At 43.2% G+C, this 24,410-nt stretch overlaps 1 protein-coding gene across 2 annotated transcripts in view; it reads left to right on the forward strand.

Annotated features, from left to right (window-relative positions):
• The window catches only part of rnf24 (ring finger protein 24), a 153,582-nt gene extending 143,259 nt beyond the window's left edge, over nt 1-10,323 (forward strand). For both annotated transcript variants that reach the window (XM_060841426.1, XM_060841335.1), the window contains exons 5-6: nt 4,241-4,320; nt 5,692-10,323. In XM_060841426.1, coding sequence (XP_060697409.1) covers nt 4,241-4,320; nt 5,692-5,803 — 192 coding nt within the window. In that variant the 3' untranslated portion in view covers nt 5,804-10,323. The remainder of the gene's footprint in view (nt 1-4,240; nt 4,321-5,691) is intronic.
• The last annotated feature ends 14,087 nt before the right edge of the window (nt 10,324-24,410 follow it).

Below are 24,410 nucleotides of genomic sequence, written 5' to 3' on the forward strand. Positions count from 1 at the left end.
CCCCGCCCCTCCAACCACCACCAAGACACAACCCCACTGGTTCTCACCTACCACCCCACCAACCTCCGTATACAGCGTATCATCCGCCGTCATTTCTGCCAACTCCAAATGGACCCCACCACCAGGGATATATTTCCCTCCCCTCCCCTATCAGCGTTCCGCAAAGACCACTCCCTTCGTGACTCCCTTGTCAGGTCCACACCCCCCACCAACCCAACCTCCACTCCCAGCACCTTCCCCTGCAACCGCAGGAAATGCAAAACTTGCGCCCACACCTCCTCCCTTACTTCTCTCCAAGGCCCCAAGGGATCCTTCCATATCCGCCACAAATTCACCTGCACCTCCACACACATCATCTATTGCATCCACTGCACCCGATGTGGCCTCCTCTATATTGGGGAGACGGGCCGCCTACTTGCTGAACGCTTCAGGGAACACCTCTGGGACGCCCGAACCAACCAACCCAACCACACTGTGGCTCAACACTTTAACTCTCCCTCCTACTCCACCGAAGACATGCAGGTCCTTGGACTCCTCCATCGCCAGAACATAACAACACGACGGTTGGAGGAGGAGCGCCTCATCTTCCGCCTAGGATCCCTCCAACCACAAGGGATGAACTCAGATTTCTCCAGTTTCCTCATTTCCCCTCCCCCCACCTTGTCTCAGTCGATTCCCTCGAACTCAGCACCGCCTTCCTAACCTGAAATCCTCTTCCTGACCTCTCCGCCCCCACCCCACTCCGGCCTATCACCCTCACCTTGACCTCCTTTCACCTATCACATCTCCATCGCCCCTCCCCCAAATCCCTCCTCCCTACCTTTTATCTTAGCCAGCCTGGCACCCTCTCCTCATTCCTGATGAAGGGCTCTGGCCCGAAACGTCGAATTTCCTGTTCCTTGGATGCTGCCTGACCTGCTGTGCTTTAACCAGCAACGCATTTTCAGTGCATATTAGTTTCCCTATCTGAGAAAGGATTTGTTTGCCATAGAGGGAGTGCAGTGGACATTCACTAAGCTGATGCCAGGACTGCCTCATGAGGAGAGGTCAGTTCAATTGGGCTCATAATCACTATGGTTTAGAAGAATGAAAGGGGACCTGATTGAAATGCATAGAATTCCAAAAGAAGTGGACAGATTAGAATGCAAGGAAGATATTTACCCTGGTTGGAGAGTCTGGAACTAGGGGACACAGTCTCATGATACAGTGGAGGCTATTTCGGACTGGGATGAGAAACCATTACTTCTCTCAGTAAATAGTGAACCTGTGGAATTCTCTCCCACAGAAGGCTATAGAAGCCAAGTCAATGAATATATTTTCGGTCCATTCCATTTTCGCGGTCAGCAGTGCATCCTGGGTGTATCGTGTCAGAAACAAATCAGGAACATGACAGTCCTCTCAAAAGAAAGAGATTGATAATTTGTTACATTTTAAAGACATCAAGGGGTCTGGGTAGAAAGCGGGACTGTTGCATTGAGATGGACGGTCAGCTGTGACCACATTGAATGGCAGAGCAGGTTGGAAGGGACGAATTCCCTACGCCTGCTCCTGGTTTCTATGTTTAATATTTGAAGTTGAGTGAGTGGCAGGGAAATAGTGCTGTTCAGTAAATGAGTTCTAACTATGTGGATTAAATGTTCCCGTCATGAACAATGTGCACCACTCTGTTTATAGCAATCACTCTTGGTAGCAATAAATTTGCATTCATCAGACAGTCCAGAAGCCCGATTTATAAATCCGAAAGTATGAGATGGCTTGTGTATGCACATTTCTCTTTGGAGTTTAACATTTGTAAGAGATTGGAACTGGAGATTAAAACACCTTTTCCTCTCTTGTGTAATCTGAGTAATGAACAGAGGCCTATTGTGTGGTTACAGGGTTGATGGCTGCCAAGCTGCGACTGTGTGGCAAAGCGTCCAGTCCAGCACATGACCTCCTTAAACACATGGCACTTCAAGGGGTGTCAGGTAACCAAAGCATCAAAGGCTTTTGATGCCAGCCCTTACAGTGAGACCCGTGTGTGACGTTCCGTCAAATGTTCCTGTGCTTTGGGGAGCTTCTAAGAAGGAGCTACACTCTCCATTCTGTTGCATTTAGGCCAGTGTCTGAGTTTAGCTGAATGCTCTTCCTTCCACAGCTCAGGTAGCAAACTTGACAAATATCTGCCTGCTTGCAGCCAGATACCTATATCTTATTACACTGCAAAGGGCAAACCACTAGAGAAAGCTGCAAAGAGATTGTCTGTCTATTTTTCCATCCAGGCAATTTTGTTACGATATATATTTATGTATATCCCTTTTTATGTGTATATATTTGCACCTTTTGACCTGGTCGTTTGGCATCAGCGTAAATCTGCACAGCAATGCTCATTTTCGTTTTACCCTTGTGATGGCAATCTGTCCATTTGTAGCATTTTTGTTCCATTCCATTTTCACTGTCAGCAGTGCATTCCAGGTATATTCTGTCAGAAACAAATCAGGAACATGACAGTCCTCTCAAAGGCAGAGCTGCCCAGTTTGTCAGCTCATCAAACAGAGGCGGCTTCACTAGCTCAGCCACTTGCACAGGATGGAATACAGTCACCTACCCAAGGACTCTCTATACAGGGAATCAGCTGGAGACAGACAGTCAGTCAGCACCCAAAGTTGTGCTTCCAGGAGGTTTGTAAATGTGACTCAGCAGCACTCAACATTGACTTTTATGCCTGGTCACCAGTTGACAAAAGAGGGAAAAGGGAGCACTCCCTGAGACCTGGAATGCGTCACTGTGATGTCTAGTAATTTGCCAACAATAATCCACAGCAACTCCGTGTGCAGCACTTGTGTCAGAATCTGCCTCTTCACCTCATGACCTCTTCACTGATCAACGTTGAGCCACTACATGAAGACACCATATAGAGTGGAATGTTTGCTACATACCCAGCAGTTTTTGTAGATGGAAGAAAGCTGGATTTTCATTAACATGCAGCATTCCATTACAAAGTCTATTTTCATCTGATAATCATCTGCTGTGATGTGTTGAATTAGCTAAGAATCTTAAAATATATCATCTGGATAGTTCCACATCTTCGAGAAGACTATGGCCAAAAGTAGGCTTCAGTAAATCCAGGTTGCATCCAGTGACGTTCTGAAGACCATCCAAAGTATCTTAGTGCAAATTAAGTTAAATGTCACAAAAACAGAAATTTCTGGAGGAGCTCAGCAGATCTGGGAACATCTGTGGAGAGAAAACAGAGTTAACGTTTCAAGACCTTTCAGAACCAGATTTAGCTCACAGATACTTCCAGACTCGCAAGTTTCTTTGGCAATTTCTGTCTTTGTTTCAGAACTCCAGCATCCACAGTTCTCCATTTTATAATAATAACAGTAGTGTTGGTTTGGACATCCACAAGTTAGGAGATTAATGATGTGATGTAAGATGTGTGATTTATATATATTTTAATATCTTAGGGTTTGATTATGAAATAGCAGCATCTGGGTTTGGACTATGCAAAGGTTTAATGATTAACTTGTAATTACTTTTGTAGCCATGGTGATTTCTTTGAAAACACAGTAAGAGAGAGAGAGAAAAACTTCCTGGAGAGAAACAGGATTTTGTTCACACTGGGAGAATTTTGTCTGAATAGAATAAGCAGTGATGCGAAGCTTAGAAGATTCTGAAATTTGTTTGGCTTAGGTTGGAAGAAAACACTTTTGAGTTGGGCTATTTTGCAGAAGTCTTGGCTAAAGCTGGTTGTCTAAAACATTTGCTTCTGAAGTAGATTTTAGAACTGTTTTGAAATGGGTTATCTCAGTGTAAGGAGTTAGTCTGAAAGTTCTAAATAAGAAGTGTTTGGCTAAAATCTGAAAGAGTTATTTAAATCTGAAGAGGTCTAAGCTTAGTTCTATGAATACTCGAGGAAGAGGTTACAAGATTCTCCAGACAGGGAATGGAATCCACAGAGAAGCCCCATGAGTGTGATAGAGAAGGCAGGTCTCTCTGGTGTGAGTACTGTAAAGCTGTTGGGATTAATGGGATTGTTGTTTCCTGTGTGTTTTGATTCCTTTAAACTCATGCTATATTTAGTTTAACTACCATACGAATGTTGTACACCTAATAATTTCTTGGGGTTATAATAATCAAAGTCTTACTTCAAACATTCTGTTAAATGTCATTGCGTCATCCACTTTACTTGGTAAGCCTCTGTTGTCTTTCCAAATGTCGTTTTTTTTTTAACTGACTCATTTATTGTGTCTGACAGATCTGCGCAGTCTGCTTGGAAGAGTTCAAGCCGAAAGATGAGCTTGGGATCTGTCCATGTAAACATGCATTTCACAGAAAGTGAGTACAGTGGAAATTGTGCAGCAGACTGGGCTGGTGCATATTGTGGTGAAAGCACTCAGTCTTTGTCCCAGGGTTGAGGAATCAAGGACAAGAGGGCATCAGTTTAAGGTTGGAGGGGAAAGAATAAAAGGAAACCTGAGGGGCAACTTTTTTATACAGAGTTGGTATGCATATGGAATGAGCTGCCAGCGGAGGTGGTTGAGGTGGGTATATTAACAACGCTTAAAAGGCATTTGGACAAATACATGGATAGGAAAGGTTTAGAAGGATATGGGCCACGTGCAGGGAAATGGCATTAGCGTGGATGGACATTTTGGTCAGCATGGACCAGCTTGTGCCAAAGGGCCTCTCTCCGGGCTGTCAGACCCTATGACTCTACATCCCTATTGGGCATTATTGCCTTAAAATTCAATGATTCCAAGAAAGTAATGCTTCTAGAAGCTGAGACATTGACCTCTTCCTTTCTGGGCATTAATAAGTGGCCTGGTTAATGTCACAGTCTTGGAATAAGGCATCAGCCTTTCAGGGCTGAAATGCGGATAGATTTCTTCACTTAGAATTCTGTACCCACAGAGCCCTGGGTAGCCAGTCATTGAGGATAGCCAAATATCAGTGGGGATTTGGATACTCGGAGAATTGGGGAATATTGCTGGAAGGGAAAGCTGACAGCTCTGATATTGTTGAATTGGCAGAGAAGGCTTAAAGGCTAAAGGTTTGCTCCTACTTTTACTTTTATATTGTTATAAAATTAGTCTAAATTTAACAGTAAAGTCATAGAATCTGTACAGTGCAGAAGCAGGTAATTTGACCCATCAAGTCTGCACTGATCCTCTGAAGAGCATCCCACCAAGATCCACTCCCCTATCCTATCCCTATCTGATGAAGGGCTTATGCCCATTGATTCTCCTGCTCCCTAGATGCTGCCTGACCTGCTGTGCTTTTCCAGCATCAAACTCTCGACTCTGATCACCAGTCCTCACTTTCTCCTGCATTTCCCATGGCTAGCCCAGCCACCTAACCTGCACATTTTGGACTGTGGGAGGAAACCCATACATACTCAGGGAGAGCATGCAAACTCCACACAGACAGCCACCCAAAGGCAGAATCGAACCTGGGTCCCTCGTGTTGTGAGGTAGTTGTGATAACCACTGAGCCAGCGTGCTGCCCTATTACTGCTATATGAGTTTGGTGGGACAGAGGGAGAAGGGACTTTCCTGAATATCTAATTGTGTAAAATGGAATGTAAGATGTTGTACTGTCAATGGCTGATATCTCTTTTGTTTTCATGAGTATAAGTTACCCCAAAAATACAGATCCTAGTGTATTGAGAAATAAGTGTATTTTCTTTTCTGTTTCTCTCTTTCATAGGTGTCTGATCAAGTGGCTCGAAGTAAGGAAGGTTTGTCCACTCTGTAATACACCTGTCCTCCAAAATAACCAAGAGTCAGGAGCTATGAGTGGGACGGACAACCTCGTGTAGCACACACAGCTCGCATTTCAACTCAAGAGAAAGGATTTTCTTTTTTGTATCATCATTACTTTTGTTCATTTGTCGTTTCATTTTTTCCGTGTGTGTAATGGAACCGAGTCACAAGGTGGCAATCCTGCGGACCCATACCTGAGTGTGTGGTTAATGGCGCACCGTGACACACCGCAAGGGGACTGGAGAGTCTCGAACACCAAAGCACTTTTTTTTTTGTCGCTGGTTCCACCAGGAGGTGCTGCTGGACCTGTCAGTACAACATAGCAGCCAATCTGACTTGAGTTATACACGAAGGAGCACTTTACAATGACTCATTCTCCTCCCCTTTTCCAACTGTCACAGGTACAAAAAAAAAGAGACTGGAGGTGTGTACAGCATAGGGTTTTCTTAAAGTTCCTTCAGATTGAGCACTCGGGTGGCAAAAAGGGGCGTGTCAACATTTTAATGGATAAGCAAACAAAGGGAATGGACTTCGGCCTTTTCAAAGTGGAAGCTTTGAGCATTACATGACACTATGCAAAGCAGCCAACCAGGAGGCAGGACTTCGCAATGATTTCATGCTTAAACCCAAGTTTCAAAATTGCCAAAACAGAAGTGTTGAAGCTCTCACTCCTATTTTAGATTAGGTCTGTGAATGATAATGCTCGAGTTATCGTTCACCGCCCTTTGTTCCTCTTGGCATTAAATCATCGAACCAGCGATGATGAGGCACTTTCTTTTTGGGGGAGGGGTTGGAAAAGTGGTCAAACTCTGTTCAAGACACTACACATATGGCTGAATGAGTGGAGCTCTTTGGGACAATCCCCTTAGTTAATAGATGATTTTATTTTCCTTTTTTAATGTAAAGCATTATTAAGAACATTTTGTAAGAGTTTTCAAACACTTTGAGCCTTTGTGAACGCTTTCTGTGGTTGGTCAGGAGCTGAGATGTGTCAGGAGTTCATTCAGTCAGGCTCCTCCGGCAGGTGGAGAGAACATTATAGTGTTAATTAGAGACCCCACTCAGAGTTTGAGTAGACAGCAGATCTCAGCTGTCGAATACATCAGCATATGGTCAATAGTGTAAGTGTGGTCAATAGTGAGATCCTTTGCAAAGAAGTAATATAATGTTAAAAAATAATAATGCTTTTAAAGAAAACAACGAATAAGGAATTTGGGTAAGAAAGGTGAGAAAAATGTGAAGGTTGAGAAAGGAAAGGTGGAGGTGGGTTTGGGAATGGCTAGAGAGCAAGGAGAGCTGCTTGGAAAACCGAAAACTATCTGAACTGAAATCAGACTAGGATTAGCATTGAACCTCTCATCTGTGTTAGTAAGACAGGTAGCACTGGGATGTGTACCAGCACAGCTAATGAAAGCCTTGTGGACCTTTTCCTAATTCTTTAAAATTGGTGTCATTGGTAGACAGGATGGTTAAGAAGGCATTTAGCATGTTTGCCTTCATTGCTCAGACTTTTGAATACAGGAATTAAAATGTCATGTTGAGTTTGTATAGGATGTTGGTGAGGCCTCTTCTGAAGTACTGTGTCCATTCCTGGTTGCCCTGCGAGAGGAAGAATATTATTAAAAGGGAGAGGGGTCTGAAAAGATTTACAAGGATGTTGTCAGGAATAGTGGGTTTTGATATATAAAGATAGACTGGAAAGGCTGGGACATTTTTTTTAGCTGCCACATAGGAGGTTGAGGAGTGACCTTCTTGAGATTTATAAAATCATCAGGGGCAGAGATAAAGTGAATAGCAAGGGTCTTTTCCCTAGGGTTGGGGAGTTCAAAACTCTGGGGCATATTTTTAAGGTGAGAAGAGGAAGATTTAAAAAGATCACGAGGGGCAACTTTTTAACACACAGTTCGTGTGCAGAATGAACTGCCGGAGACATTGTAGATGCAGGTATAGTATAACATTAAAAAGACATTTGGATAAGTTCATGAATAAAAAAGGTTTGGAAGGATATGGGTCAAAAGCAGGCAGGTGGGACAAGATTAGTTTGGCAGCATTGTTGGCATGGATTAGTTGGACCGAAGGGTTTGTTTCCATGCTATATGACAGTATAACATCATTCATTTAAAGACCAATTTCCTCAAAGTTATTGCAACCTTGTCCTGGTCTCCCAATAATGAGCAACATAAAGAGGTGATTCTGAAAGAAAGATTAAATGCTGGAGCTTTGTTCTGAGATTCAGAATGTTGCTGGTGCGGGCTGTTAGGAACCTACAATTGATTTGTTTTTATCTTATTTGAGTTACACATGACCTTTATCCGAAATGCTTTTTTTGAGAATGTCAGTGAAAAGTATATCGCATTTGAAGTGAAAACGCTGCCATTTTTGTTCCCCATATTTTTGTTTAACCTCCCCCAGATCTCAGAATGCCCAGTTCTTTATAACAGAACATTGTGATGGCTTTACGCTTTCCCTCTTTATCAGGCTACATGACACTTTGTTAAAAGGCCTTTTTCCTTATTGTTTCTGAGTTACTGTAACTAGTGAGCTGAACTTTTACAACTGTCTGTCGTGGGATAAAGAAATCATCGAATTTTAAAGCACAGTGGAGGCTTTGCAGCCCGTCATACCCATTCTAGCACTTTGACAATGTTATCCAATTAGTCTCACTCCCTTCCTCTTACTCCTTTTTGTTGGGACCTCTGTTTTCTTCCCTTCAATTGTAGACTCTTTTTCTTTTAGCTAGGCAGGATGGTTCACTGTGTGATTTTAATGAGACCGAACTATAAGTTCTTTTTGAACAAACTGGACCTTTTAGTCAGTTAGAAATGTCCAGTTCTAATTGCTGATAGTGAGACACAATGAAGCAGGAGGGTTGTCTTTTTCACTCTCTCTCTCTCTCTCTCTCTCTCTCTCTCTCTCTCCCTCCCTCTCTCTCTCTCTCTCTCTCCTCTCTTTCTCTCTCTCCTCCCTTTCTCTTTCCCTTTCTCTCTCTTTCTCTCCTCCCTTTCTCTCTCCCTTTCTCTCTCCTCTCTCTCTCTCTCTCTCTCTCTCTCTCTCTCTCAGTACCTCCTTTTGTGAGACATTGTGATGATGGGAGGGTGTGATATTAACCTAACTTGCTAGACACAAAACCTACAGAGTCAGATAGAAAGACAACTTTATATCATTTCCAAAATTACCATCTATGATTCATGAAGCCAAAAATCAGGACTGGATATCCCGACCATTCCAACTTACACTCATCAAGGCAAGGTGTGACAGAGATTGAATCCTTGAATAATTTGTGTAAGGTATTTTTCTTCTCCCAGAAGATAGGCTCCTCTATCAGCTGAGTTAGCAGGTCCATTACCGACTGTGAAACTGAGCCTTCTGTCTGAGGGAATGAGGCAGGTTCAATCCTGGCTGCTGAGGCAGCTGAGTTTCAGATATATCGGCAGAGAGTTTAACAACATGTTCTAGATCCATATTTAACCAATCCATATAATGCTGCGAAAGTTCACCATGTTTGGATTCCCTTTATGTCCTGATGCCTTCTGAAGATAAATAACCCACCGACAGTATCTGTTAAAAACTGATTACGTCACTGAGATACCAAAGAACTAGAACATCCATGCTGTCAAACCCATGGAGAGTGGTATTCATTATTCAGCCATTTGTGACCTGCCTTCATTGGTTCTCAATAGACTTGCTACTCGTTATGGCATTCACTTCTCTGATCTTGGCCCAGGATGCTGATGACATGGTTTCTCTATGTAATCCTGCTACCTGCTCCCCAGAAGGTGAAGGAATCCTGAAGGGAAATTCATGAGAAGAGTTGAACAAAGGCCTATTCAATTGGAATTATTCCCCCATGCTGTCTTCCTTTGCTAAAGTCATTGGTTGTCGATTGTTGTTTGCTGAGGAGTTGGGAGTTTGTTCTGCAGTGAGCTACTGAAATGAAATCCCCTCCTGACTGGTGCCACAACCGCGAGCTTCTCAAGATGGCCAATTGTTGGGTTTGTCAGTCTGCGATGAGTCCTACACTGCCTCAATTTCTAAGGCAAGGAGTCGAAGAGATACAACCTGAGAATTATATTTTTTTAAAAAAGCACAATAATACAAAGCACTTAACATGTTGATGGGCCATTACAAGTCTGGAAAACCAAGCTTAATCATATGACTTCCCATCAAACAAATTCCCAATCACAGCCAAGCCTATTCGGAAGAGGAAAGTAGAGCAGAACCATCTCCTAAGAAAGGCCTAGAAACCTGCTGCTGTCTTAGATGGGGATTGATGTATGGTGGACGAGGACAAGGAAGTAAGGAATTATTTTGGTACAAGTATCAAAACCGCTTGAAATGAAGGAATGGTGAACAATGTTAATGAAAGCTGTAACTAGAAGTGCCCTATAGTGGGGCGTAGCTTTCATCTCAAATCAGCATCTGAGCAAATACTTCCAAAGACGACAAACGCACCACTTGCAACCCATTATCAGGTTACAATTCTACAAGTATATATGACTTCTCAATTATAGCACAAGGAACACAGTATTTTGCATTAACAGTGTCGTGACAAATTGAAGACTGCCAGTTTCTGAGCAATAATATTCATTGTGCAAACAAATATAAATTAAGTACGTTTTCTTCACTTTTGCAATTTAACAAAGGTATCTCAACGCTTCATCACACAAAGAGATTGATTTTAATTTTGGAATCATTTGATCAAATCTTGTCCGTCTAAAAGACTTGAATTAATCCACTGCTTAATGTGAAGATTTAGTTCTGATCAAAGGTGCCATTGCCAATGGAGGGTCATCAACTCAACCTAAAATGATGGTAATTCATCTTTACAAAAATAGAAGCTTTGCTCAGGTCAAATTTTTCAAAACCTTTTTCTGGATATTTCTGTGGGAATTAATTGAGTGCACTCATCAATATGGAGACAACAATATATGTTTGCCTATATTAATCACTCCCCATGACGTGGTAGAGTGTCTTCTCAAATAGTCTTGGACACAACAGTGTCATAACTGTACAAGTTACAAAGGAATCCTGGGTAAATGGAGAAAACTGGTTAGCTTGATTGTAACAAAAATACTTCTAATCCTATTTTATGTCTCAAAGCTGTTAGTAGATTAATTCATGCAAACATCACAAATTTACCACAAAGTGCCCAGACCCTGACAGTTTTTTGAAAAGAAAGCTTAGAGCAAATCTTACCAACATGAATTTTCCACCTTAACATGCCAAATTTTGCATGCCAGACAGATTGCACCATTGAATTGTATATGTTGGTATAATCATGAAAAAGTCATCAACATTGTTAACCTTTTTTTGTTTTAGTTTTGGTTTTGAGAAATGCAATTCTGTTCCAGTTGAATAATATTTCCTGAGCGAGCTTTGGGAAGATTTGAGCTTCCGTGGACATGAGGTTTAATCAGCCCAAACCCTCTGTTCTCATGTTACTGGAATCTCATCTAATAGGAACTAATAGGAACTTAGTTCAACTAATAGGAATCTATTGTGGAACTATAACAGCCCTCACTTCTGACCCCTGCCTCTGTTGTGCTTCCAGTCCCATCCGCATAGAGCTCATGGTGCAGGCTGTCTTTGGCACCATACCTCTAACATAGCAGCCACATCTCCCAGAGTTTACTTTGAGAGTTAGGGAGGTATGTTCCTTCACTACAGATAGTGTAAATATTTACCGTTGACCTATTAATATACTTACAACATTCTTTTTTTTTCAAAAGCCACCAAGCTTGCTTGTGTTACATTTTTTTTTGTTTATATTGTTATTTTACAAAGATACTCAGTGTTAGGCCCTGAAGGGCAGCCTTGTATTCATCAGGCGAGACAACGTGGTCTCTTTGCTGCACCTTCCTGCTTCTTCTGGTCAGTCCTTTGTGATTGTTTAGTGCTCATGACCTCAGGATCATTCACAAGTATTGACATGTTCAAAAATGGTCATGTACACATTGCCTTCTATGTTGAAACTGGGATGCATTGAGTAAGACAGAGAAGAGAGTGTGCCTGGTAACAGCACAGTATGTTGCTTCATTTTGATAGCACCTGCTCTTAATCGCAGTCCACATCAGCTGGTTCACTCTCCCAAGGCAGGTCAAGCTGTTAAAATCTTCATCTGTACTTGTTTTATTCAACCTTCCATTGCTTTCCCTCCAGAACTGACTTACCTGTTGCTCCTGTTTCATGTGGTTCCGTATGTGAGATTTACAACAGAAACAAAAGGCTCTGTCACTTTTTTCCAACTGCTGCCAGGAGGGTTATAGAGTCATACAACATGGAAACAGATCCTTCGGTCCAAATTGAATCGGTTTCCCAAATTGAACTAGTCTCATTTTCCTGCATTGGCCCATAATTCTCTAAAACGTTCCTATCCATATTCCTGTCCAAATGTCTTAAATTCTGTAATTGTACCAGCCTCTATCACTTTCTCTGGCAGCTTGTTTCATATGCACATGACTGTGTGAAAATGTTGTCCCTTAGGTCCCTTTTAAATCTTTCCCCTCTCACCTCAAACCTATGCCTCTCATTTTGAATTCCCTTACAATGGGGAAAAGACCTCAGCAATTCACCTTATGTATATCCCTCATGATTTTATAAACCTCGTCAAGGTCACCCCTCAACCTCCTATGCTCCAGGGGAAAATCTCTCGGACTGTCCACCTCTCCTTATAACTCAAATCCTCCAGTATCACTAATGTCCTTGTATATGTTTTTTGCCCCCTTTCCAGTTTCATAACCTTCTCCCACATTAACTGTCATGAATTGAGCTGACCCCCAGGGGCAACCGCATCACTGAGCAGGCGTTTGCCCACAATCCTCATTCCATCATTTTTCAGGTGATCTCTGTCTGAGAGGGGTAGAGTGAGAGAGTAGAGGGATACTCCCCCAGCCCCTTACTCCCACTCCATTACATAAATCACAAGGTCTTTGCAGAGAAGAACATTTAAGCCACTTTAGATCATCCAGAATGACCCCATTACATACTCCAGTTCTTCTTAAATTATCCCAGGGTGGCATAGTGGCTCAGTGGCTAATACTGCTGCCTCACAGTGCCAGGGACCCAAGTTTGAATCTGGCCTCGGGTGACTGTGTGGAGTTTGTATATTCTCCATGTGGCTGCACGGGTTTGCTCTGGTTTCCTCCCACAGTCCAAAAGATGTGCAGGTTAGGTGGATGGCCATGCAAAATTGCCCATAGTGATAGGTGCATTAGTCAGGGGAAATGGTTCTGGATGGGTTACTCTTAGGAGGGTCGATGTGGACTTGTTGGGCCGAAGGGTCTGTTTCCACACTGCAGGGAATCTGATTAAATTAGCCTGAACTACGTTGTTCTGCAAGGCTGTTTCATCTGTTGCCTATGGTTTGGATGGAGATATCAGCATGTGCCACCAAATTGCGGTTTACTAATTTGAAACTCCCTAATTCTACTTTGCAAAGTGCTTTCGAGTAAGCTTTTGGATGTACCTCTTCTGTTTTGTTTCTGTTTGAACAAAATCAAGGGCAGACATTTGCCCGGAGCTCTACAAATCACAGCATTACAGTGGAAAAAGATCCCAGGATAATGCAGAGTCACATCTGGGACATCTCTTTTTAAGACCTGAAAACCCTAAAAGGTTTCTCCAGTCTTACCTCAGCCTTATGCCTCTCTCCAAGTACATTGTGTTTGAGGTAAGAGTTTACAATGTTAAGGTGAGTAATCTTAGGGAAGAGTACTCTCCAATCCAAGAACCAAGTTGACATTCAGAAGCAGAACCCTAAACTTACCCAAACAAACTGACCAGAGGATGGCTTGGCTTTCTGTATTGAGTCTATTTTATTCAGTGTGTATACCTTAAACTCGTTATTAATGCCAACCAAAAATTCTCAGAGACTAGATACACCAAATGTGGTAACATTTCTCCAACAGTTCCCACTTGTATGAAATTTAATGAAAAACTGAAATGGGTGGAAGAAGATTGGCATTTAAAAAATATCAAAATACAGTTAAAAACTTGTCAGGTCTGATGCTAAATTTTAGCAAGGGCATATTAAAGAAACTTGAGATTTGAACTATCCACAGAGCAAGGGCTAGTCATACCACAAGATCATAAGTTATAGAGCACAATTAGACCATTTGGCCCATTATGTCTGAGCCACCATTTAACTATGTTTAATATGTTTCACAAACCCATTCTCCTGCCTTCTCCTCGTAATGCTTGATCTCCTTACTAATCAAGGACCTATCTATATCTATTAAATATATTCCTCGACTTTTATCTCCACAGCCTTCTGTGGCAATGAGTTCCACAGATACACCACCCTCTGGCTGAAGACATTTTTCCTGGTCACAGTTCTAAAGGGTTGTCCTTTCACTCTGAGGCAGTGCCCAAGGCTGATAGTCTCTCCTACTAGTGGATTCACCTTCTTGACGTCCACTTGTTCTGTTAAGTTTCAATAAGATCTCCCTCATCTTTCTAAACTCCATTGAGTCAGAGTCCTAAACCGCTCCTCATTTCACAAGCCCCACGTCCCTGGGATCATTCTTGTAAAACTCCTCTGGACACCTCCCTCCAATGCAGAACATCCTTGAACATCCAGAACATACAGGGCCCAAAACTGCTCACGATATTCCAAACGTAACCTGACCAGAGTCTTATACAGCCTCAGTGGTACATCTCTGCTGTTGTATTGCAGCCCTCATGAATGATAACATTGCATTTACCTTTTGGACTATCAACTGAACCTCCATCTGAACTAAGACTTCTAACTCCCTTTGTGCTTCAGATTTCAGCAGCCTTTCACCATTGAGAAAATAGTCTGTGCTTCTATTCTTCCCAGCAAGAATAACCTCATACTTTGCCACATTGTATTCCATCTGCTATTTCTTTGCCCACTCTCCTAGCTTGTCCAAGTCCTTTGGTGGCTTCCCTGCTTCCTCATTACCCGCCCCCCCACCTATCATTGTGGCATATGCCAATAGTGGCTAAGCTCCACACAGAGCAGTCCAGACGTATGTAGATTATTCAACACTGCAGAGAGGATACAGAGGCAACTGGTGTTGAATGCAGTGTGAGCTGCTCTCACATAGCTGTAGTTCCATGAAAATAGGACTGGTGCCTAAGTAAAGGATCTGTGCAGTAACAGCATCAAAGTAAACTTCTGATGAAGTCATCAGACTGGAAACACTGCTTTCTCCCCACGGATGCTGCCAGACCTGTCCAGTCTGCCCAGCAATTTCTGTTTCTGTTTCAGATCTCCAGCATTCACAGTTCTCTGTTTTATCAAAGTCAATCACCCCAACAACCAGGGTTACTTCATCCAGAAAGTTCACCTTTGCATTTCTGCCTGAAACCTCTTGCACCCTGATGTAACCGTAGAGGGCTAATATGAAAGAAATTCGTGGGATTGTGATAAGATCTTTGGGTTCCAAAGAGGCCCAGTGGCTGAGGTACATTGGCAAAACTAGTCAGCAGTGTTTCATTGGTGGGGAGGCAGCAGCCTAGTGGTGTTGACTGTCAACCCAGAGAGTAAAAAGTGAGGTCTGCAGATGCTGGAGATCAGAGCTGAAAATGTGTTGCTGGTTAAAGCACCGCAGGTTAGGCAGCATCCAAGGAATAGGAAATTCGACGTTTCGGGCCAGAGCCTGATGAAGGGTTCTGGCCCGAAACGTCGAATTTCCTGTTCGTTGGATGCTGCCTAACCTGCTGTGCTTTAACCAGCAACACATTTTCAGCTGTCAACCCAGAGACCCAGTTAATGCTCTGGGGACCCAGTTTTGAATTCCCCCCATGGCCGATGGTAGAATTTCAACTCAGTAAAAATCTGGAGTTAAGTGTCGAATGATGACCATGAATTGATTGCTGATGGTTGGAAAAGCCCATCTGGTTCACTAATGTCCTTTAGGAAATCTGACATCGTCACCTGGTCTGACCAACATATGGCTCCAGATGCACACCAATACAGTTGACTCTTTCTTGCCCTTACGGATGGGGAATAAATGTTGACCTAGCCAGCAATGCCATCATCCTGTGAATGAATGTAGTTATTTAAAAAAAAAGGCATTGAAAATTGCCATGCTGTTAATGGACTCTTCAAGTGACTTCTAACAGGACAGGCTATGAAAGACAAAACTGCTTATGGCTTTTACTGCTTGAATTGTGTCCCGTTTGAGTATTTATATCTTACATTGGACATTTAAACTGCATTCCCCCCCCCCCGAACCCCCACTGTCCCCAATCAACAGAAAGCTGAGGTGATGGAGATGAGTCAGTCTGTAATGTTACAGGAGCACTGTGGTCCTTGTAACGATTCAAGGCGTGTTTCCAAAACTTGGTGATCTTAAAACAAGTGAAGCCACCATTTTGATTAATACATATTAATACTTCACAACATAAAAGAAATAAAGAAAAATGTCCTCACAAAAAGACCACCAGCATTTATAGGAGAATTTAAACTCATCTTAACCCAACTCATTCCATTCCAGATAAGCATGAATCACAGATAAATAGTGAATGTTTTGGATTTTTTGGTGGGTTTTTTTCCATTTTTTTCCTCAGCTTTTCCCATTTTTACCCCCTGCCTTTTTTGTTGTCGTTCTTTCCCTTGTTAAAATTCTGACCTTTCTCTCATCTCCATCTCCTGCGTTGTCCTTTTTTTTTCCATTTCCATCTCACTATCAATAAATATGTTTCGTGACAAGATTTAAACAGAAATGATGGCAGCCATTTGAAGGTACAATGAAAGCCACTTTAAACAATCCAGTATTACAAATTTTTACAAATATGAAGTGAGTGAAAATGTGATTTCTTCAAGCTTTGGGGTGAAGAGGTCGTTTTCTAAAGTAGAAACCCTGTGTGTCTATTCCTGCAGTAGAAATGTAACCTCAAGCAGATGCTCTTGTGGGTGGGTTTTCTTCCTCTCTATTTCGCTGCTCCTCAGATGCTGCCTGAACTGCTGTGCTCTTCCAGCACCACTAATCCAGAATCTGGTTTCCAGCATCTGCAGTCATTGTTTTTACCCTGTAATAAACCTACTCTCTAATGTATATGAAACTTAGGCTACCAGTTTCATAGACATGTTTGTATAAGAATTCTGCAGCAGAATATATTTTAAAAATTGCTATTTGTAAGCTATATTTTTGTATATTTAATTGCTATTTTGAAATTTTGATGGCTTTTGTTTTGCTAATTAATTGCGTTGTATTTGAGAATATCTGCATGTGATTGACTGGAATTGTAAATAAATGAGAGGTTTCCGAAACTGGGAGTCTCCTGGTTCTTCTGCTAGTGTCTGATTCTGGATTGCAGCCTTACGCCTTCCAATGTAAATCGTGCTTGCAATGCTATGGCACTGTTTACCATTCCTGATGAAGGGCTTATGCCCGAAATGTCGAATTTCCTATTCCTTGGACATTCCTGATGAAGGGCTTATGCCCGAAACGTCGAATTTCCTATTCCTTGGATGCTGCCTAACCTGCTGTGCTTTAACCAGCTACACATTTTCAGATGTGATCTCCAGCATCTGCAGACCTCATTTTTTACCCACTGTTTACCAACACAGGTGAAAGATTCCTGATGAAGGGCTTTTGTCTGCTGCTGCTCCTCAGATGCTGCCTGACCTGCTGTGCTTTTCCAGCACCACTCTAATCTTGACTCTAATCTTCAGCACCTGCAGTACCCACTTTTGCCTACTAACCAAGAGTTCCATGCTGATGCTTTGGGAACATGGGGTTGAATCCCCCATGGCAGATGGTGAAATTTGAATTCAATAAAAACCTGGAATTAAAGTCTAGCCTAATAGTGACTGTGTAACCATTGGAAACAAAAAATGCTAGAGATCACAGTGGGTCAGGCAGCATTCATGAAGACAGAGCAAGCTAACATTTCAAGGCTAGATGACCCTTCATCAGCTTTGATCTCCATGACCATAAAAATGTGGAAATACCAGAATCAAGTGTCACCCGTCATTTGTAAATGTCTCCTGATTATGCCAAACACAGCTGAAGGTTTGAGAATCCATGTCCAATTCCCACCCATCCTTGTGGGCAAGACTTCACTGTCAGAAAACTGCAGCACACCCAACAATTCGAGTATTTGCAGTGAGCCCAGAGTCTGAACCGAAAAAATGTGATGACTTTATCACAAAGTGGATGTAGATGATTAGACACTCTTTGCATTTAGGAGGTGAGCTTGTGTTTGTTTTTCAGGAGCTGAGCCTCTCGCCACAGAATATCCAGCCTCTTTCCCGATAAAGTATTGATGAGGCTGGCCCAATTCAGTTCATGATCAGTGGTGACCCTTCGGTAATGTCAATGTTCCAATTTCAGAAATCCACCAAATCAATACTGCATTGCAGTTTAGACTATTACCTATCAAACAATTGTGTTAAACAGTAATTTGTTAAGTGATGAATCGGATATCAAGACAGAGAAAATGACACACTGTCTCCCCTGTTGTCATTGGGCCTGGCACAAGGTGCCTGATTGATATGACCACCTTAAGGGCATTTTGGGGATGGTCAATAAATGCCAGCCTGGCCTGCAATGCCCACATCCCTGAACAGTTAAACGTCTCACACCTTGGTCTTGCCTGTCTGCAGATCCTCACTGTCTGGAAGTCTATGAAATTTACAACACAGAAATAGATGTAGTAGTAGACCTCGGTCATTCAGCCCATCGAGTCTGCTGCACCATTGAATGTGAGGTGCTCCAGTTTGGGAAAGCAAATCTGAGCATTAAGTACACACTTAATGGTAAGGACCTAGGGAGTGTTGCTGAACAAAAAGACCTTAGAGTGCAGGTTCATAGCTCCTTGAAAGTGGATTCACAGGTAGATAGGATAGTGAAGAAGGTATGCTTTCCTTTATTGGTCAGAATATTGAGTACAGGAGTTGGGAGGTCATGTTGTGGCTGTACAGGACATTGGTTAGGCCACTTTTTGAATATTGCGTGCAATTCTGGTCTACTTCCTATCAGAAAGATGTTGTGAAACTTGAAAGGGTTCGCAGAAGATTTACAAGGATGTTGCCAAGATTGGAGGATTTGAGCTACAGGGAGAGGTTAAATAGGCTGGGGCTGTCTTCTCTGTAGCATCAGAGGCGGAGGGGTGACCTTATAGAGGTTTATAAAATCATGAGGGGCATGGATAGAATAAATTGACAAAGTATTTTGCATGGGGTGGGGGAGTCCAGAACTAGAGGGCATAGGTTTAGGGAGAGAGGGGAAAGATTTTATAAAAGAGACCTAAGGGGCAACCTTTTCAAACAGAGGGCGGTACGTGTATGGAATGAATTGCCAGAGGAAGTGGTGGAGGCTGGTACAATTGCAACATTTAAGAGACATTTGGATGGGTATATGAATAGGAAGGGTTTGAAGGGATATGGGCCGGGTGCTGGCAGGTGGGACTGGATTGGGTTGGGATATCTGGTTGGCATGGACGAATTGGACTGAAAGGTCTGTTTCCGCCTCTATGACTTTATGATAATCCCCAACTCCACTTCTTGTTATTCCTTGATTCCCTTATTGGTTAAAAATCTGTCTGTCTCTGATTTGAATATAGCTAATGACCCAACCTTGACAACCCTCTGCAGTAAAAAATTTCACAGATTCATAATCCTCTGAGAGAAGAAATTCCTCCTCTTCTCTGTCTGAAATGTGCATCCCCTTTTGATTGGAGAGCATGCCTCTGGTCCTAGCTTCACTCAGAAAGGGAAACAATCTTTTCACATTTGCACTGTCAAATTCTCTAAGAAATTTGTATGGTTCAATGAGGTTACCTCTCATTCTTCTTTATTCCAACAAGTACAGGCCTAACTACTCAACTCTCCTCATAAGGCAGTCCCTCCATTCTTACTATCAGATTAGTGAACCTTCTCTGGGCTGCCTCCAATTGTGAGTAAATCTTTCCTTCAAAACAGAACCCAAAACTGTTGACAGTATTCCGACTGTAGTCTGACTACTGCCCTACCTTGTATCTTCCATACCTTTTGAAACAAAGCCAACATTTCCTTGCCCAACAGACCATCAGCCAAACTGGCCTCTGCTGGCATTTATACTCCACAACCACCAGTAGATTAGATTACTTACAGTATAGAAACAGGCCCTTCGGCCCAACATGTCCATACCGACCCGCCGAAGCGTATACCACCCTGACCCATACTCCTACATTTACCCCATTCACTTAACACTACAGACAATTTAGCGTGGCCAATTCACCTAACCTGCACATTGTTGGATTGTGGGAGGAAACCGGAGCACCCGGAGAAAACCCACGCAGACACGGGGAGAATGTGCAAACTCCACAGTTCCTCAATCCTTCGTTTGTGTCATCCTGTCATCGTTGCCTTCTTTGCCTTTTAGGTAATGATCTAGCTTCCCCTTCAGGACACCTGTGCTGTTCACCTCACCTATTCCCTTGAAGAAGTGAGTTTCTGAATGCTGTCTCAGTAACATATAGTCCGCTAAATTGTTTAATCAATTCATCGGTGGCTTCTTCAGAAGGGTGGATTAGTGGCTATCTTTAATTTGTGGCCTGAAGTTTTGATTTACTCTGGAAGTGGAAACACCATCACCACTCCGTTGCACTACACCTCACAAAAACTTTGGAATCAATTTGTCTCTATTTTTCTCTAGGATTTTCGTTTCATCCGCCTGACCTGAAGAAATTAATTCCCCCAGTGAAGTTATGCCTTGTACAATGCAGTTACCCTTCATACAAAGGTACCAATTAGGAGCAGGTCCGTCAGCCTGCTGAGCTTGCTCTGCTGTCCAGGGCTGATCTGATTGTCATTTCAACTCCCCATTCCCACCTACCCAATCACCTTTCACCCCCTTGCTCTTCAAGAATCTATCTACCTTTGCGTTAAACAAACTCAACGACACTGCTTTCATTGCCTGTTTGAGGAAAAGAATTCCAAAGTTTCACAACCCTGTACGAGAAAAAAATTTCCTCAATCCTGTCTTAAGACACAGAAAGACCATTACAATATAGGAGCAGGAGTAGGCCATTCAGCCCATCAGGTCTGCTGGATCATTCAGTGGGATCAAAGGTGATCCTCCTCTCCATTTTCCTGCCTTTTCTCCTAACCCTTGATTCCCTTATTGAGTAAAAATCTATCTCAACTTCGAGTATCCTTAATGATCCAGCTTCGATGTCCCTCTGAGGTGAAGAATTTCACAGATTGACTACTTCTGAGAGAAAATATTACTCCTCATATCTGTCTTAAATGGGTGACACCTTGCTCTGAGATTATGCCCTCTGGTCCTAGACTCCCCCACAAAGGGAAGCAACATCTCGACATCTACCCTGTCAAGTCCTCTAAGAATCTTGCATGCTTCAATAAAGTCACCTCTCACCCTTCTAAACTCCAATGAGTACAGGCCCAGTCTACTCAGCTCTCCTCATACGACAGTCCTGCATACCTATCATCCTAGTGAATCTTACCTGGGCTATTTCCTATCCCAGTATATCTTGCTTTCGGTATGGGGACCAGTACTGTTCACAGTATTCCAGCTGTGGTTCAATTAGTGCCTTGTATAGTTTCAACACGTTTTTACTATTTTTCAATTCAATTTCCTTTGAAATAAAAGTCGACGTTCCACTTGCCTTCCCTATTACCTTCTGAACTTGGATGCTAGCTTTTTGTGATCTTTGCGCAAGAACTCAACTATTCCTCTGCTCTGTAGCTTTCTGCAGTCTTTCAGTGTTTAAATATTTTCAGATGGGTGACCTCTAATTTGTGAACAGAATTCCCACGTTCTACATTCACCAACAAGAGGAACCATCTTTCCACATCTATCCTTTCAAAACCGCTCAGGGACTTTCTTATTTCAATTAAGTTGCCTCTTACTCTTCCAAATTCCAGTGGTCACAAGCCTGGCCTGTACAATGTTTCCTCATGAGACAACATTCCCATTCCAGGTATTAGTCTAAGTCATAGCATCATAAGGCACAGAAGCAGACCCTTCTGTCCAACCCATCTGTGCTGACCACGTATCCTAAATTATCCAAGAAGTCCCATTTGCCTGCCTTTGACCCATATCCCTCTATACCTTTCCTATCCATGTACCTGTCCAAATGTTTATTAAATGCTGTAATTGTACCAGCCTCTCCCACTTCTGACAGCTCATTCTATACACACACCACCATCTGTGCGAAAACGTTGCCCCTAAGGTCCCTTATAAATCTTTCCCTTCTCACTTTAAACCCATGCCCTCTAGTTTTAGACTCCCCTACCCAAGGAAAAATACCTTATCTATGTCCCTTGTGAGTTTACAAACCTCTATAAGGTCAGCCCTCAGCCTCTTACACTCTAGGGAAAACAGTCCTAGCCTATCCAGCCTTTCCCATTCACAAGCCGTCCAGTCTGGCAACATCTTTGTAAATGTTTTCCGTACCCTTTTGAGATTAACAATATCTTTCTTATAGCAAGGCAAGAATTGTCCACAGGATTCCAAAATTAGCCACACCAATGTACTGTACAGCCACAACATGACTCCTATACTCAATGCTCTGACCAATGAAGTCAAGCAAAAACACCTTCTTCACCACCCTGTCTACCTGGGATACCACTTTCAAGGAACTATGAACCTGCACCCCTAGGTCCCTTTATTCAACAACACTCCCTAGGGCCCTTCCACTGTCCTTGTTTGTCTAACCAAAATGCAGCACCTTGCATTTATCTAAACTATTCCTTATTGCATTCATCTGCCAATGCTCGGCCCATTGGCTCAGCTGATCAAGATCTCATTGTGCTTTTAGCTAATCTTCTTCACTGTCAACTATGCCACCAATTTTGATGTCATCCACAAACTTACTAACCGTGCCTCCTATATTCTCATTGAAATCTTTGAAATAAACGATGGACACAAATGGACCAAGCACCAATCCTTGTCACACACTGCTGTCACAAGCCTCCAGTCTAAATATCAACCATCTACCACCACCCTCCGTCTTCTCCTTCAAACCAATTTTGTATCTAATTGGCTAGCTCCCCCTGGATCCCATGTGATCTAACCTTATTGACCAGTCTACCATGCGGAACCTTGTCGAAGGCCTTGCCAAAGTCCATGTAGACAACATCTCGCACTCTCCCTTCATTTAGCCTCTTGGTAGCCTCCTCAAAAAGTCCAATCAGATTTGTGAGAGACGATTTCCCACACACTAAAGCCATCTGCCTATCCCTAATCAGTCCTTACCTTTCCAAATACATGTAAATCAATCGAACACTCCTCCTCACCAAATTTGCTGAACACAATCTGGTGATTACAAAATCCTATTTTGCCAGAAAAACAGGCATAAGGTTTCCTGGCAGCAACCACGCTCCAAACACTGGCACCTCATCGACTACATCATCGTATGATCTCAGGACCGACAAGCATACTGATAACAAGAGCTGTTCCTGTTGCCAGCGAGTGCTGGGCAGACCATCGACTCATCTTGTCCATCGTGAGAATGGAGATTCAGCCCAAAAGGAAACAACAAAATCAGAACACTCTATGAAATTCAGTATTGACATCCTCCAAGGTATGAACCATGTACAGAAGTTCCAACAAAATCTTCAAAAACAACTACCTCAACAAATCCCACCATCCGTAGAAGAATACTGGAATCAATTGGAGAACACTATCATCACCTCCTGCAAAGAAACAGTTGGGTTCAAGACAAAAAAAAAATCAGGGTTAGTTCAATGATAAACTAGTGTAAAAAGTGAGGTCTGCAGATGCTGGAGATCAGAGCTGAAAATGTGTTGCTGGTTAAAGCACAGCAGGTCAGGCAGCATCCAAGGAACAGGAAATTCGACGTTTCGGGCACAAGCCCTTCATCAAGAATGAGGAGAGGGTGCCAGGCTGGCTAAGATAAAAGGTAGGGAGGAGGGACTTGGGGGAGGGGCGATGGAGATGTGATAGGTAGAAGGAGGTCAAGGTGAGGGTGATAGGCCGGAGTGGGGTGGGGGCGGAGAGGTCAGGAAGAAAATTGCAGGTTAGGAGGGCGGTGCTGAGTTCGAGGGAATTGACTGAGACAAGGTGGGGAGAGGGGAAATGAGGAAACTGGAGAAATCTGAGTTCATCCCTTGTGGTTGGAGGGTTCCCAGGCGGAAGATGAGGCGCTCTTCCTCCAACCGTCATGTTGTTATGTTCTGGCGATGGAGGAGTCCAAGTACCTGCATGTCCTTGGTGGAGTGGGAGGGAGAGTTAAAGTGTTGAGCCACGGGGTGGTTGGGTTGGTTGGTCCGGGCGTCCCAGAGGTGTACCCTGAAGCGTTCCGCAAGTAGGCAGCCCGTCTCCACAATATAGAGGAGGCCACATCGGGTGCAGTGGATGCTTTAGATGATGTGTGTGGAGGTGCAGGTGAATTTGTGGCGGATATGGAAGGATCCCTTGGGGCCTTGGAGAGAAGTAAGGGAGGAGGTGTGGGCGCAAGTTTTGCATTTCCTGCGGTTGCAGCAGAAGGTGCCGGGAGTGGAGGTTGGGTTGGTGGGGGTGTGGACCTGACGAGGGAGTCATGGAGGGAGTGGTCTCTGTGGAACGCTGATAGGGGATGGGAGGGAAATATATCCCTGGTGGTGGGGTCCGTTTGGAGTTGGCGGAAATGACGGCGGATGATACGCTGTATACGGAGGTTGGTGGGGTGGTAGGTGAGAACCAGTGGGGTTCTGTCCTGGTGGCGGTTGGAGGGGTGGGGCTC

The sequence above is a fragment of the Hemiscyllium ocellatum genome, chromosome 1, assembly GCF_020745735.1.
Source record: "Hemiscyllium ocellatum isolate sHemOce1 chromosome 1, sHemOce1.pat.X.cur, whole genome shotgun sequence".
Classification (NCBI taxonomy): Eukaryota; Metazoa; Chordata; class Chondrichthyes; order Orectolobiformes; family Hemiscylliidae; genus Hemiscyllium; species Hemiscyllium ocellatum.